The 16403-nt window shown below is 33.7% G+C and overlaps 1 protein-coding gene across 1 annotated transcript in view; it reads left to right on the top strand.

Annotated features, from left to right (window-relative positions):
• The first annotated feature begins 513 nt into the window (after positions 1-513).
• LOC126007256 (disintegrin and metalloproteinase domain-containing protein 2-like) overlaps positions 514-16403 on the top strand; it is a 130988-nt gene continuing 115098 nt past the window's right edge. Inside the window, exons 1-4 of the mRNA XM_049772713.1 lie at positions 514-538; positions 1933-2009; positions 5944-5999; positions 13796-13874. Of these exons, the coding sequence (XP_049628670.1) occupies positions 514-538; positions 1933-2009; positions 5944-5999; positions 13796-13874 (237 nt within the window). The remainder of the gene's footprint in view (positions 539-1932; positions 2010-5943; positions 6000-13795; positions 13875-16403) is intronic.

Below are 16403 nucleotides of genomic sequence, written 5' to 3'. Positions count from 1 at the left end.
ATATATATGTATGTATGTATACTCCCAATAGAAATCACTATATTTGTTTATTTTATGATATACATAAGAAATAATAGTATCTGAATATGGTTCTAATAGCCACAATATAAAATGAATGAGTGCTTCTCAGTAGCAATAAAAAAACAAGTATTAAAATTAGTCATTGTGTAAAATAAAACAATGAAAATATCTAAACTAGTACTTTTCAACATGAATTTATATTGTGATTATCATAGTAAATATTCAAGTGTCAATAGCACACACTGATGATGTTTAAACAGCAACGAAATAAAATATTCCTTCAAAATAAACTCCCCAGAAAACACATATTGGTGGATTTCATTTATATAAAGTTCAATTTGAGGAAAAGTATGTCAGAAAGACTTATGAGGGCTCTGGTAGTTCTATTATGTGCTTATTTATTTATTTATTTATTTATTTAATCACAGTATTCAGAGATTACTCCTAGTTTTAATAGGGACCACTCTTAGGGTTGTCAGGAAGCCATACGCCATGTCAGAGGATGGCAGCCTGCAAGGCAAGATAGAGAGCCTTGACCCAGTACTAACTCTCCAGTCACCCCCTTTTATTATTATTGTTATGCTTTATTTTTTTGAGTTGATCTTGCTACTGATATGCTGGTTTGTCTTACTGAATCTTTATAGAGCTGTGATCCAATGTTTTGTAGTGTATATGTGTAAAAATGCAATTAAAATTTAAGCAAAATATATGAATCTATCCATGGTTTACGTCCTCGGTGTTGTCTTTTAGATGTTTCTCTGTTTTAATAGCCCAAAGCAACATCAACCAGAGTCGAACCCTTCTCCTCCATATAGTTTAGGTTCCAAGTGCAGCCACGTTTGACAATGCATCATATACAATTTTGACCCACCTCTGTTCTCTTAGTGGCCTTGCTCGTGCTGGGACCATGAGTTTATAAAGGTCTTCTCGTGCTTCCAACTGCCTTCCAGTCATTCCAACCGCCATTACTCTTACAGGCATCCATGACCCTCTAAAGATGCTGTGGTTTTTCTTTCTGTTTATTGGGTTCAATGGCCTCAGTACAGAACACAGTATGTAAAGAAAATCCTACTCCGAGTTCTCAGGGGTGTCAACTCAGTTTCCTTCTCAAATGCATGGTATTTCTGAGAAAGTGTTCTCATAAAGGGGCCTCTCATTCTGTAAAGCTGAGAAAATTCTGTAAATAAATTCTGTAAAACTAAATCGGGTGTCCCCCATTAATTTTAAGACAGTGTGAAAGAAGCCGTGGTTTAGATGGTTGAAAAGTTTTACTGCCTCACTCTGCAATTTTTGATGTTTGTTGGATGACTCAAAGAACTTAAGAAGTTTTTGTTTTGGTTTGGACCACACCCGGTGACGCTCAGGGATTACTCCTGGCTATGCACACAGAAATTGCTCCTGGCTCAGGGACCATATGGGCCTCCGAATATCAAAACCATGTCCGTTCTGGGTCAGCCGAGTGCAAGGCAAACTCCCTAGTGCTGTGCTATCTCTCAGAGGTTCTTGGTTTAAAGTTCTTGAACTTTGGGGTTAACCACAACCTGACCACGAGGGAAATATCCATAAAGCAATGTGTCTATTTTGCTTTAAAATGTCTTATAATTCAGGGAAAAAATTGGGTTGTGGATGTTTGGAAGTGATACTAGTAAGAAATAATAAGGAATAAGAGGTGGCAGAGCCAGAGAGAAAGCACTGTTAGTGCATTTTCCTTGCACGTAACTATCTCAGGTTTGATTCACAATGCTCCAGATGGCCCTTTAGTCCCATCAGGAGTAATTTCTAAATGAAAAGCCATGATTAACCCTAACCACCAACCTTCTTTTGAAAGATAAAGAAAAGGAGAGAGGGAAAGAAGGAGGTTTTAGATGAGGACGCAATGAATAATGCTAACTAAAGTTTTGCACCTTCTAGATTCTGAAAGACCAGGTCTGCAAATTACAGTACCGAAGAGAATACAGGCAACGGTAGATGAAGGAGTTGAATCACATGTAATTAAGTATTAACATTTCTCACAGTCAATATTTTCTCCCTGATCATAATCTCATTTTATTAGACAAATATGCTTGTTGGATATTTATATCTAGTTTTTGTTAAATGATAACATCTTTGAAAATTTACCAAGATTAACAAATATAAATATGGTACCTTGATGTTTATTTTCAAAATCCTGAGCTCCATCTTGTAAATAAACTATCTCTTTCTTTAGTCCCTTTAAATAATTGACCTAAATACACTTTGAAAAATTTCTCTTTCACATTTTGAACTATTTTTTATGAACTGTTGTTGTTTGTGGTGATCTTAATATATGACATCATTTTGTTATCTGAGGTGTTATACGAGCAATTTTTGAGTTTCATTTTAAATTATTATGATCACTCTTTTGTTTTTGGATGTAGTCTCTTTATTTCAGTTTATGAAATTTTTCTTGTGGCTTTTCTTTATAAATTGTTTTAGATACTCATTAATTTATATAATAAATTATAAATAACTGATGTGTATTCTAATACATTTTCATAATTTTTGGTCTCTTTTTTTATTTAAACACCTTGATTACATACATGATTGTGTTTGGGTTTCAGTCATGTAAAGAACACCACCCATCACCAGTGCAACATTCCCATCACCAATGTCCCAAGTCTCCCTCCTCCCCACCCAACCCCCGCCTGTATTCTATTTCCCTCATACATTTCCCTCATACATTTCCCTCATACATTCTCATTATTAGGACAGTTCAAGATGTAATTATTTCTCTAACTAAACTCATCACTCTTTGTGCTGAGCTTCCTGAGGTGAGCTGGAACTTCCAGCTCTTTTCTCTTTGGTGTCTGAAAATTATTATTACAAGAATGTCTTTCATTTTTCTTAAAACCCATAGATGAGTGAGATCATTCTGCGTTTTTCTCTCTCTCTCTGACTTATTTCACTCAGCATCATAGACTCTATGTACATCCATGTATAGGAAAATTTCATGACTTCATCTCTCCTGACAGCTGCATAATATTCCATTGTGTATATGTACCACAGTTTCTTTAGCCATTCGTCTGTTGAAGGGCATCTTGGTTGTTTCCAGAGTCTTGCTATGGTAAATAGTGCTGCAATGAATATAGGTGTAAGGAAGGGGTTTTTGTATTGTATTTTTGTGTTCCTAGGGTATATTCCTAGGAGTGGTATAGCTGGATCGTATGAGATCTCGATTTCCAGTTTTTGGAGGAATCTCCATATCGCTTTCCATAAAGGTTGAACTAGACGGCATTCCCACCAGCAGTGGATAAGAATTCCTTTCTCTCCACATCCCCGCCAACACTGTTTATTCTCATTCTTTGTGATGTGTGCCATTCTCTGTGGTGTGAGGTGGTATCTCATCGTTGTTTTGATTTGCATCTCCCTGATGATTAGTGATGTGGAACACTTTTTCATGTGTCTTTTGGCCATCTGTATTTCTTCTTTGTCAAAGTGTCTGTTCATTTCTTCTCCCCATTTTTTAATAGGATTAGATGTTTTTTTCTTGTAAAGTTCTGTCAGTGCCTTGTATATTTTGGAGATTAGCCCCTTATCTGATGGGTATTGGGTGAATAGTTTCTCCCACTCAGTGGGTGGCTCTTGTATCCTGGGCACTATTTCCTTTGAGGTGCAGAAGCTTCTCAGCTTAATATATTCCCATCTGTTAATCTCTGCTTTCACTTGCTTGGCCATTTTCATAATTTTATAGAAATTAAATTCTCACAAAAGCAGAATGTGATTAAAATTAGTGAATATAAGAAATATTAAATACATAATTGTATTGAAATAAAATAGTTTATATTGTAATTTTCAATTCACTAGAAATAAAAATAAAGCAATACCAACCAATAAAAGGCAAGAAATAAAAAAACAAAAGCAAATAAAAAATACTTAAAGAAAGCAGCAATTACATTTTGTAGCCAATTTTGTCAGGCAAAAATAGTCTCAAAAGAAACAATAAAAGTAAAATAATATATATTTTAGAAGGCAAAAATTAATCAAGAATAATATTTTAAGTTTGTCAAAAAATATGAGATAATAAATATGGAGATATTAACAATGTTAGCAATAAATAATATGTGTACATATCATTTAAATATCATTAATTCATAGCATCTAATGACAACTGAGGTTGTCATGAGGTGAAAACAAAGAGAGGAAGAGGGAAGGATGTGATAGCAAAGCAATTAAAATCTATGCAAAATAAAGCCATTATTAATATATATTACTTCAAATATAAACATGCGCTTAGGAATAATGAGGAAATTCAGAAAATCAGTTTTCTGGATTAAAAGAGAATTAAAAATATTGAGTACTTGAAACTTTTTAAATATAGCAATATTTTACTTTTCAATAATACCATTGAATTTATTTATATAATTGTATAAATGTATATTTGTTCTAAAATATCTACTATTAAATAATGTGTACTAATTAAAAACTCTTATGAGGAGGCCGGGGAGATAGCATGGAGGTAATGTGTTTGCCTTGCATGCAGAAGGTCGGTGGTTCTATCCCGCCATCCCACATGGTCCCCGAGCCTGCCAGGAGCGATTTCTGAGCATCGAGCCAGGAGTAACCCCTGAGTGCTGCCGGGTGTGACCCCCCCCCCCCAAAAAAAAAAAAAAAAAAAACCTCTTATGAGGGAACTGGAGTTACAAGTTCAATGGGTACACAGATTGCCTTTCATGTGTCCTGGATTCAGTCTCCACATCCCATAAGATCACTGGGTCTCCAATAGGGGTGAACATTGATCAGAGAGTTAAGTCATGAGCTCTGAGGGAATGGTCCCAATGCCTATCCCCCAAAAAGTAAATTTACCAACAACAATAAAGCTATTATGATGCACATAGAAGTTTAAATGATGTATATAGGTGTTTAAATGCCATCATTTATAAAATTGAAATACTCAAAAATTTCCTCCTGAGGAACATTGAATGGAAAAAAAAGAATAAAGGCCAAATCTACATACCCAAGCCAAAGTCAAAGACAACAGAAAAGAGAAACCCAAACTATAACAAGCTAAACACAAAATGGACCTCTTAAACTAGTAGTCCAAGTGGCTAGGGGCAGAGGTTTAGGATGTATTCAGGGAACTATGGTGAAGGGAGGACAACACTGTGGTAGGAATGGCCCTAATTCACTGTCACTAAACACCTGAAATACAACTGTGAAAGACTTGTAATTCACAATGGCCTCAATAAAATTTTTTTGAAATTAATTACAAACTAAAAAAAATTCCTCCTGAGATCAAGGAAGAAGAGAATGCCTATCATAACCACTTTATTTATAAACATCATGGGTTAATTCATTACAGTTAAGAAATATTAAATGATATTAAAATAATCATGTTAAACGGAAGATCTACCATATTGTATTGCATGACTGTTCTACAATTGAATTAAAAATATAATCCAAAAGACTACAGAAAATAAGAATTAGAATTAGAAATAGTCAAGTCTCTATAAGGCAGACACAAAACCAAATTGATTTTATTTTCATTTTGAAAATGCAAAATATATAAATACTAAAAAACTTTAGTGATGTATTATATCACCATTGTATATTAAGTCACCATGTAAGTAAATTTAACAAAGTAAACCTTCCTTACTAAAGTCATAAAACAAAAGTTAAGTAAAAAGTTCTAAATAAATATGAGCATATTTCATCTGCATGCATTAGAAGATTTAATGTTCTCTGCAGATAATTTACAGATACTAAATTATTTAACTATTTGTTAAACAGTACTTCTTGATCTCAATTATTTTTTCTGAGGGCGTTTTATATTTAGTAAATAATGTCATCACTAAATTATTTGTTCCTTTTATATTATCAGTGTACTTTAAATTGTAGCTATCATTGATATACTATATTTTTCTTTGTAATATTTTTATTATATTCTGGCCTTTATTCTTCTTTTAGTTGTCCTACAGAATTGCAATTGATGGAAAAGAATATACTGTGAATCTAATGCAAAAGTAGGTGATTTGTTTTGATTAACTTTGTATTACTTATAGCTATTTATTTATGATATCATAACCTAAAAATTTATTTACTATATTTTCCTGATGGGGTGAAATTGGGGCTACGGATCACATTCAGCTGTGTTCAGGATTTACTCATTCTGTCAAGCCAGAAATAATTTTACATCAGCTATTTGCAAATTAATTGACCTTGCCTATGTGTTATTTACCCAATTAATAATTACTATTTTATTTTTATGTATCTGTGATTAAATTTTAAGTCTATATATTAAATAATTAACACTTTAATTTATAGCATCTGAATTCATTTATTTATTCCTTTTAGGATTACATTTTTACTTAGCAATCAATCATGTGGTTTTAAAGAATGAATTTAGATAATTTTCTATTTCAAAATATAAATTGTTTAAAGTTACTTCATATTTAATGATATCTAAAAGTACAGAGATTTTAATCAAGAAAAGATAATGCTTTTTAATTGATTTATATGTCATACAAGAATGTGTTAAGGACTCAAAATATAATTGTCATAATTCAGATTGATACTGACAGCTAAATATTTTTTAAAAAGTAAATAATATTAAGCATTAAGGCAAAATCCAAAGCTGTTTTTATTCTTTATTAAATGGTTAAAAATTAACCTTCTAAAAATGATGGCAAATAGAATCATATTAGGTACAAAACTTCAAGTATTTAGTAAAATTTTTAAATAATCCAAATTTGTTACCTGGTACAAATTGGCCAGGTACATATTGATGAGTGTAGTAGTAGGTTCTTGAGTACTCTTATGATGGTTCAAAGAGATCTCAGCATAGCAACACCATCTCAAAACATTTTCATGTGACAATGCTAAGAATAACCCCTGTATCCCTTTTAATAGCTTAGATACACTGCCTGCCCTTACCAAAATTACTTTTCTCATTTCTAAAATTCAAAGTTGCTATATACTTTATAAAAAATGCTGCTATATATAAAGTAGATATGTGCATATAATAATGTAATATAAATAAATACATTTTAGAGAGCTTAAAGAAAGTCACCCAAATATCACTGAAAATTCTTTCTGAAGAAAAAAATTACAATAAGTACCTAGTATCACTTAATGTAGAATCAATTATTTTGGCATGCCACGTGAAGGAGATGAAAGTGAGCCAGTAATTTAGCCTAAATTTTAAAGAAAAAATATAAAATGTATAAAAATATAACATACATGTTATATATGAATATTATATTTAATGTAATATATTTATAATATTTTATAATATATTTATAATAGTACAATATATAAAAATTAAATATGTATATATTATATTTAAATATGTATTCATATGTAATCTAAAATACATAAAAATAAAAATGTTATATGTATATAAATATATGATGTCCAATGTATATTTGAAATATGTAATATGTAATTGGTCAAAATATTAAAATTTCTAGACTAAAATGCAGCAATACAATCTAAAATTTGAAAGATTATGGTAAGCAAATCACTTATTTATAGGATGTGCAAACTAGGCTACTTGTATTTCAATTTATGTTTACTATTATTTTTTTCTAAGATAATGATGACTGGTTACAATAGTGCTAACTTTTATTGCAATGTACAAATTTATTACATTCTACCATCAAAGAGACCATGACCATCTACCATTGCCCCTTATTTCTATCTGATTTTTCCTTACACTTTTCCACATATTTTTTAACAGATTTTGTAATTCAAAGTCGAGTTTTATTTAATAGTGTATATTTCTTTGATTTGTGTTTTGTTGTTATATTCAAAATGTGAATTTTCAGGGTAATATATAGTTCTATTTTTACTTGGAAAAAAACTATCATTGCATGTACCTTTCAGGTATAATTTTTTTTAACCAGAAATTTTGTCTCTCCTTTTTGTGAATTTTGAGTTATTTGTTCCTATTATTTTGAGGTATTGATTCATCTTAGCATGGTCACAATAACTTTTAACTGTTTTGTATTTAAAGCATTGTGATTTACAAAAATTTTCATAGTTGAGTTTTAGACATAACTGCTTCAGTACTATTCCTACTACCAATGTCAACCTCCCTCCACAAAGTTCCAATCAGCCCATTTCATGCCACCAACTCCCCTGGCTGCTATCATAAAAGGCCCTTTTTTAAGTTTGATAAAGTTTGGGTCTCTTGATTTCATGTTGTTAATTCTGTAGCTTGGACTTTTAGTTCTGTCCTTTGTTAACATCACCAATGCACCTGGGTCCCCTTGCCACCTGTCCCCATTATTTCACATCAGTATGATTTCATATCTTACTCACTTCTTCCTTAGTCATTTCTCTTTTTCTCCTTTTTTATTGAGGAAATGTATATCGTAGTTTTGAGGTCATTAATTTGATTTTTCAACTCCCTTCAATATTTCGCTAAGACATGCTTCTGTATTCTTCAGCTACTTTATCACTTTTTGAGTTTTTTGTTTCCCATCAGGATCTCTTTAAGTGTACTGCTTCCCTGTTAAAAATGTCTTTTCACATGATGAAACTTAGGTATGTTTGTTGTTCTTAAACCTTTATCTTTAAGATTAAAAAAGTTGAAGTAGCTGGAAATCATTTTGGACATTGCCATCCTCTGTTGAAATGGCTGAAATTCTTTATTATTTTATGTTCATTATTCTCAGTGCTTCAGTGTCTGAGCATGGCACTTTAGTTACTTGCTAAACCAGGAGTACTCTCATCAGATGGTGTATCTTTGGTGCTCATGGGAACCGTTCGTTGAATTAGAGTAACAGCCTTAGTGATTGCTTGCACCTCTTGCCTTACCTCTTGTTCGCTAGAACCTATAATAAATAATTAAATAATTTTGAGTTATTATGTAATGTTAAATTTTGATATAGATTTTCCTTAAAAATATCAGGCAATCTAGTTCTCTCAACAGCATTTATTTTATAAGAATGTTTCTCTTCATTGTAAGCTCTTATATTAGGTGTCTATTCATTTATGTGTAGTTTTTTCTGGATTTATATTTTATTTTTTATATATTTGCCACTTCTAGAATTTTATACCTATGGTTTTAATCATTGTGACTAGAATGTGCCTTGTCGTTCTTTTGTTCAAGTGTCTTTTGGCTGATAATCTTTGACATCCAGGATGTAGATACAAAAACTCTTCAGCTCTGGGAACTTTTCACCAATGATATTTTTTTTTTTACTATGTCTTCTTATATGGGTTTCTTCTTAGCTTTTGGAACCCCAATGATTCTTATGTTTCTGTTGAATTTATCTTAACATTCTATTGCCTTCATTTATGTTGAGGTGTTTTTCACCTTCTGTTTGTTTATTTTAAGACTCTTTTCCATCTTCTATTGTTGCATGGATGTGTTATGTAGCTCATTTTTCAATTCACTGATTCTTCCCTCAGTTGTTGTTACTCTACTGGCAAAGCCTATAGTGGGTTTTTGATATCTCCTATGTTCTGTTTGAAGTTTTCTCATTTTTAATTTCTTCTCTCTTATCCACTTGAGTCTTTTTTTTTGGGGGGGGGGAGACACATCTGGTGACACCATGCTCTGCACTAAGAAATTGCTCCTGGCTTAAGGGATAATATGTGATGCCAGAGGATCGAGCCACAGTCCATCCTAGGTTAGTGTGTGCAAGGCAATTGCCCTACTGCTTGGACCACCGCTCTGGCCCCATCCTTTTAAGTCTTATTGACTCTCCTTGCTGTTCCTCAATTTCTATGAGTTTCTTGAATATCCTCAATATTTCCTCTCTTAAATTACATATAGGTGGCGAATACTAGCTGGGTCTTCAGACAAACCATCTTCATTTATTAAAAGTGGTTGGGTTCTGGACATTTTTCAGTTGTGACCTTTGAAGTGTGGTGTTCAGGTTTATGTGTTATGGTGGCTAATTTACTAGAAGAATTGCAAAACTGTTGAATGAAATGGAGTGGTCAGTTTCTTCTCAGAGTGCACTGACCAGGGTTGAAAATGGTTCTTTTGAATCAAAGAGGACCCAGCTTTTGGTCTGCCTGAATCAATTTCTTGGGATTAGGTAGTAGGCAACCTTTTTACATTAAATTTTCGATTTTGTTCTGATGTGAATAAACAATTTGGAAAGATCCTGTTTTGTTTTATTTCTTTTTGCTTTTATATTTTTATATAGTTTATTTGTTGACACTCAATCCTTCGTTTTGTTGCTGCTTAACATTTGTTTATTGAAATTTTTAGATTTGAGGCAACACTTGTCCACACAGTGGGTTACTATTTGCTTTCTCTATGAAGTTACTATTAATCAGTTTATATGGAATTCTGGGGATCAAAGCCAGGTTGGTCAAGCTCCCTACTCTGATATATTTGTGACAAACAGCACATCAAGAGTAGCAAAGATATAGGGGTCTGAGCTATAACGCATCAGTAGGGTATTGACCTTGCATGCAGCTAATTCAACACGAACCACAGTTCAATCCCCTGCATCCCTTATAGTTCCCCAAGCCAGGAGTGATTTATGAGCACATAGCCAGGAGTAATGACTAATCGTCACTGTGTGTGGCCCTAAAACAAGAAAAGAAAATGAATAACAAGGATAACCAGAGACAATAGTTTCTCACCTACCATCACACATTTTAGTTGTAGTGCCCATGTTGACTTATTTTATTTCTAAAATTTTATTTATTTTTCTTTACTTAAGCACCATGTTACATACATGATTATAGTTGAATTTCAGGCATAAACAGAAAAACCCCCTTCACCAATGCAACATTCCCATCACCAATGTGCCATATATCCCTTCTTCCCCACCCCTGCCTGTATTCCAGATAGGCATTCTACTTCTCTCATCCATTAATATTGTCATGATAAAATAGTTATCTCTCTCAACTACACTCACCACTCATTGTGATGAGCTTTACATCACAAGCCAGTCCTTCTAAACCTCATCTCTGTTGTCACTGGTCATTATTACAACAATGCTACTCCGAGGGATATAACCTAGGAAAACAAAAATACAATACAAAATCTCTTCCTCACACCTGTATTTATTGCAGTGCTATTGAAAATAGACAGACTCTGAAAACAACCATGATGCCCTTCAACAGATGAATGGCTAAAGAAACTGTGGTACATATACACAATGGAGTATTATGCAGCTGTCAGGAGAGATGAAGTCATGAATCTTTCTATATTTGGATGTACATGGAATCGATTATGCTGAGTGAAATAAGTCAGAGGGAAAGAGATAGATGCAGAATAGTCTCACTCATCTATGGGTTTTAAGAAAAATAAAAGACATTTTTGCAACAATTCTCAGAGACAAAAGAGAGGAGGGCTGGAAGGTCCAGCTCACAACATAAAAATTACCACATAGTGATGAGTGCAGTTAGAGAAATAATTACATTGAGAACTATCCTAACAATGTGAATGAATGAGGGAAGTAGAAAGCCTGTCTCAAGTACAGGTGGAGGGTAGGTGTGGGGAGGTGGGAGATTTGATTTGGGACATTGGTGTTGGGATTGTTGCACTTGGGAAGGGGGGGTGTTCTTTACATGACAAAAACCCACTACAATCATATTTGTAATCAAGGTGTTTAAAGATATAAAAAAATTAATGTCTTTTGTTTTTCTTAAAACCCATAGATGAGTGAGTCTATTTTGTATAGATCTCTCTCCCTCTGACTTATTTCACTCAGCATAATAGATTCCATGTACATTCATGTATGTGAAAATTTCATGGCTTCTTCTCTCCTCATGGCTGCATAATACTCCATGTGTATATGTGCCACAGTTTCTATAGCCATTTATCTGTCTAAGGGCATCTTGGTTATTTCCAGAGTTTGGCTATTGTAACTAGCACTTCAATGAATATAGGTGTGAGGAAGGCATTTTTGTATTCCTTAGATATATATTCTAGGAATGGTATAGTTGGACTATATGGAATTTCACTTTCCATGGTTTGTTTTTTTTTTTTTTTTTGAGGAGTCTCCATATTGTTTTCCATAAGTGCTGGACTAGACAGCATTCCCACAAGCAGTGAATGAGAGTTCTTTTCTTTTCACATCCCTGCCAGCACTAATTGTTCTTGTCCTTTGTGATGTGTGCCAGTCTCTGTGGAGTGAGATGGTACCTCATTATTGTTTTGATTTGCAATTTCCAAATGGTTAGTAATGTGGAACATATTTTCATGTGTCGTTTAGCACATTTGTATTTCTTCTTTGAGAAATTCTCTTTTCTTCTCTCCGGTTTTATGAGGTTAGATGTTTTTTCTTGTTAAGTTCTGTCAGCAACTTATATATCTTTGATATTCGCCCCTTATCTGATGGGTATTTTGTGAATAGCTTTTCCCATTCTGTGATTGGCTTTCTTATCCTAGGTACTATTTTCTTTGAGGTGCAGAATAAATCGGGAAGATTAACATTATTATAATGGTAATCTTCCCCTAAGTATTGTACAGATTTAATGCAATTTCTCTAAGAATACCCATGACATTCTTCAAAAAAGTGGATCAAGGGGCCGGGCGGTGGCGCTGGAGGTAAGGTGCCTGCCTTGCCTGCGCTAGCCTAGGACGGACCGCGGTTCGATCCCCCGGCGCCCCATATGGTCCCCCAAGAAGCCAGGAGCAACTTCTGAGCGCATAGCCAGGAGTAACCCCTGAGCGTCACAGGGTGTGGCCCAAAAACCAAAAAAAAAAAAAAAAAAAGTGGATCAAGCACTCCCGAAATTCATTTGGAACAATGAACATCCATGAATAACTAGAGAAATCTTTGGGAAAAGGAATATAGGAAGCATCACTTTCCCCAATTTTAAATTGTATTACAAATAGTCATTAAAACAGAATGGTACTGGAAAATAATGGTCCCTCAGATCAGTGGAATAGACATGACATACAATCAACTTTGATAAAGGAGCAAGAAATACAAAATGGAGCAAGGAAAGCCTTTTCAACATGTGGTGTTGGGACAACTGGTCAGCCACTTGTAAAAAAATAAAAAAGCAAACTCCGACCTCAATTTAACACCATGCACAAAGGTCAAATACAAATGAATTAAAAACCTTGAAATCAGACCCAAAACTATAAGGTATATAGAGCAACACTTTTGTAAAAATACTCCATGACATTGGGTCTAAAGGCATCTTCAAGGCGGAAACAACACTCTCAAACAAGTGGAAGCAGAGATAAACAGATGGGACTATATTGACATTCTTGCTGTATGTGAGAGATTACATATTTCTTGTGGTGTGGTGGCTCACAAATGGCAATGTCATCAAAATAACAGAGCTCATAAGGAAATGTCAGGATAGGGCTCTTAACCACCTGAGTGAAGTGTCTTCATAGTTCCATTTTCCCCTTTTCTTAATTTGCAAAAACAAATAAGGAAATACTTTAATTGGAGGATATAGTAGGAGTGGTAAAAAAAAACTATACAGTGTATTCTGATTCAACAGTTGCTTCAATGGGATTCCTCACATATCCACCATTCTCTCAGCCACATCAATGTGGGAGATAAGGAACATCATACATTGCTTCCCATTTACCACAAAACAGAAAAAAGTACATGGATTTGTGGGAAACATTTTATCTTGTAGTCTTACTGCATTATCTTTATAGTGCTAGGATATCACATTCAAATGGGTAAAAGTAAAATACTTGAATGAACGTACGTTATTTTATTACAATTACTCAGTACATTTTCTAATCTAAAGATGTTTTTGAGTAAAAATAGAACAATATCTAGAGATTACACATCACTCTCTACTTACCTGTATATGTAAAAAAATTCAACATGTTTGTAAATTAATCTTTAACTGTTCGAAATTTACATTACAGAACATTTGTGCCCTACAATTTTAGAGTTTATAGTTATAATGGCACACAAAGTATGAAACCTCTTGAACAAAATTTTCAGGTATGATTTTCATTGTCTCTGTTGCCTTTATCTTGTATGTTTCTGTGATGATCTTTGTGTATTTATATTATAGAAAACACCAATTATAACCATACTATTATGTTTTTGTGTGAATTTAATTGCTTCATTTGATGGTGTGCCTTGAATTATTCCTCTAATAATCAAAATGATTATGATTTTTAACTATTGTACAATTTAGACAGCTGTGGTAATAAGGTTTAGATATTGTGAAATACTTAAATTGAAATGAATATAACTTAAATGAGGAACGTATATTGGGAATAAAAATTTAGTCTTGGGTTGAAAAAATAGCTTAGTGGTAGGGCATTTGCCTTGCAAGCGCCAACCCAGGATCAAGGTGGTTCAAATTCAGGCATACCATATGGTCCGCCGTGCCTGCCAGGAGTGATTTCTGAGCAGAGAGCCAAGAGTAACCCCTGAGCGCCGCCAGGTGTGACCCAAAAACTTATTGGCAAATATATTACATTTCTTTATAGAAAGCTAAATATATATTATATAGACATTATCTTTTACATTTGATTTTGAAATCAGCTGAGAAATAAAATTCTTACATTGTGTTATATTTATTTGTATTATTTTGGAGGGTCAAACCGGGCAGGGGTTACTCCTGGCTCTATGCTCAGAAATTGCCCCCGGCAGGTTCAGCGGACCATATGGAATGCCGGGATTTGAACCATGGCCCTTCTGCATGTGAGGCAAACGCCTTACCTCCATGCTATCTCTCCGGCCCCAGACATTGTGTTATATTTAACAATACATGATTATATTTATAAATTATTTCTTCAATATAAATATTATCACTAATATTTTCAAAATAAATTTCTTCAAGTACTTTTGTAAAGCAAAAAGCTTTTGTTAACCTGAATGATTTTTTTTAAAACATTCCTTTGTTGACATCAATTCATGAGATAACATAGTGAGGCTGACCTTGATTGAATAGTGAGCACTCCGTATGGTCTTCCAAGCACAGACAGGAGTGATCCCTGAATACAGAGCCTATAGTAAGCCCTAAGCATTTCAGGATATGACCTGGAAACAAAACAAATTTAATTTCTGTTTTTATTATTTAGTTTAATGTGCCTGTGTATATTTTGTTTTTATTTATTTTATTGTGGTTTTGGGGTCTCACCCGCAGTGCTCAGGGGTTACTCCTGGCTCCATGCTCAGAAATTGCTCCAGAAAGCACAGGGGACCATATAGGAAACCGGGATTTGAACCGATGACCTTCTGCATGAAAGGCAAATGCCTTACCTCCATGCTGTCTCTCAGGCCCCGCCTGTGTATATTTTGTTTTTGTACTTTACAATTCGTTGAGCTTTATAAATATGTTGTTCAGTAAGTATGAAAAAATTTATTCATTTTTATTAGTCAAATAGTTTTGTTCTGTTACTCCATTATACAGATGTTGGTATTCTTTTTTTATGGGGGGGGGGGTCTCACCCAGCAACGCTCATGGGTTACTCCTGGTCCTATGCTCAGAAATAATTCCTGGCAGGATAGGGGGACCATAAGGAATGGCGGAGCTCATAGAATTAGAAAATAATCAGCAAAAGAAATCAAAAGTAGGGAGAGAGAAGGAAATAACAAGGCTTAGAGCAGAAATCAAATCAATGAAGTGGAAACCAAAAAAAACAGTTTGAAAAATCAATGAAATCAGAAGTTGGTTCTTTGAAAAAATAAACAAGATTGATAGACCATTGGCAAAACTCACAAAGAAAGAGAGAGAGAGAAAAACTTGATAATCCATATTAAAATGAAAAGGGGGAGATCACTACAAATATTGTAGAGATTCAAAGGGTAATCAGAGATTACTTTGAGAAACTTTAGGCCATGAAACATGAGAACCTGGAAGAAAGGATAAATTTTTGAACTCTTATAATCTTCCATGGTTGAACAAGGAGAATGTAGCATATCTAAACACCCCCATCACTATTGAGGAAATTAAAATGGTAATGAAATGTCTCCCCAAAAAGAAAAGCCCAGGACCAGATGGATTCACTAATGAATTCTTTCAAACTTTTCAAGAGGAAATAATACCAATCCTGACCAGGCTCTTTCATGAAATTGAAAAAACGGGATCATTTCAAGACAGCTTCTATGAAGCCATTATCACCTTTATATGAAAACCAGAGAGATACAGCCAAAATAGAAAATTACAGACCAATATCCGTGATGAATATAGATGCAAAGATCCTCAATAAAATTCTGTTAAATAGAATTCAATGCCTTTTCAGAATGATCATTCACTATGATCAGTAGGTTTCATCCCAGGAATGCAAGGATGGTTTAACATTCCTAAATCCATCAACATAATACACAATATAAACAAGAAGAAAAATAAAAATCACATGATCAGAGAAAGCATTTGATAATGTTCAACACCCATTCTTGATAAAAAAAAAAAAACTCTCAGCAAGATGGAAATGAAAGGAACCTTTCTCAATCTAGTCAAGGCCATCTATCACAAGCCAATGGCAAATATTATTCTCAATGGAGAGAAACTAAAAG

The sequence above is a fragment of the Suncus etruscus genome, chromosome 4 (assembly GCF_024139225.1).
Source record: "Suncus etruscus isolate mSunEtr1 chromosome 4, mSunEtr1.pri.cur, whole genome shotgun sequence".
In the NCBI taxonomy this organism is placed as follows: Eukaryota; Metazoa; Chordata; class Mammalia; order Eulipotyphla; family Soricidae; genus Suncus; species Suncus etruscus.
This window is presented reverse-complemented; position numbering and strand designations above follow the sequence as displayed.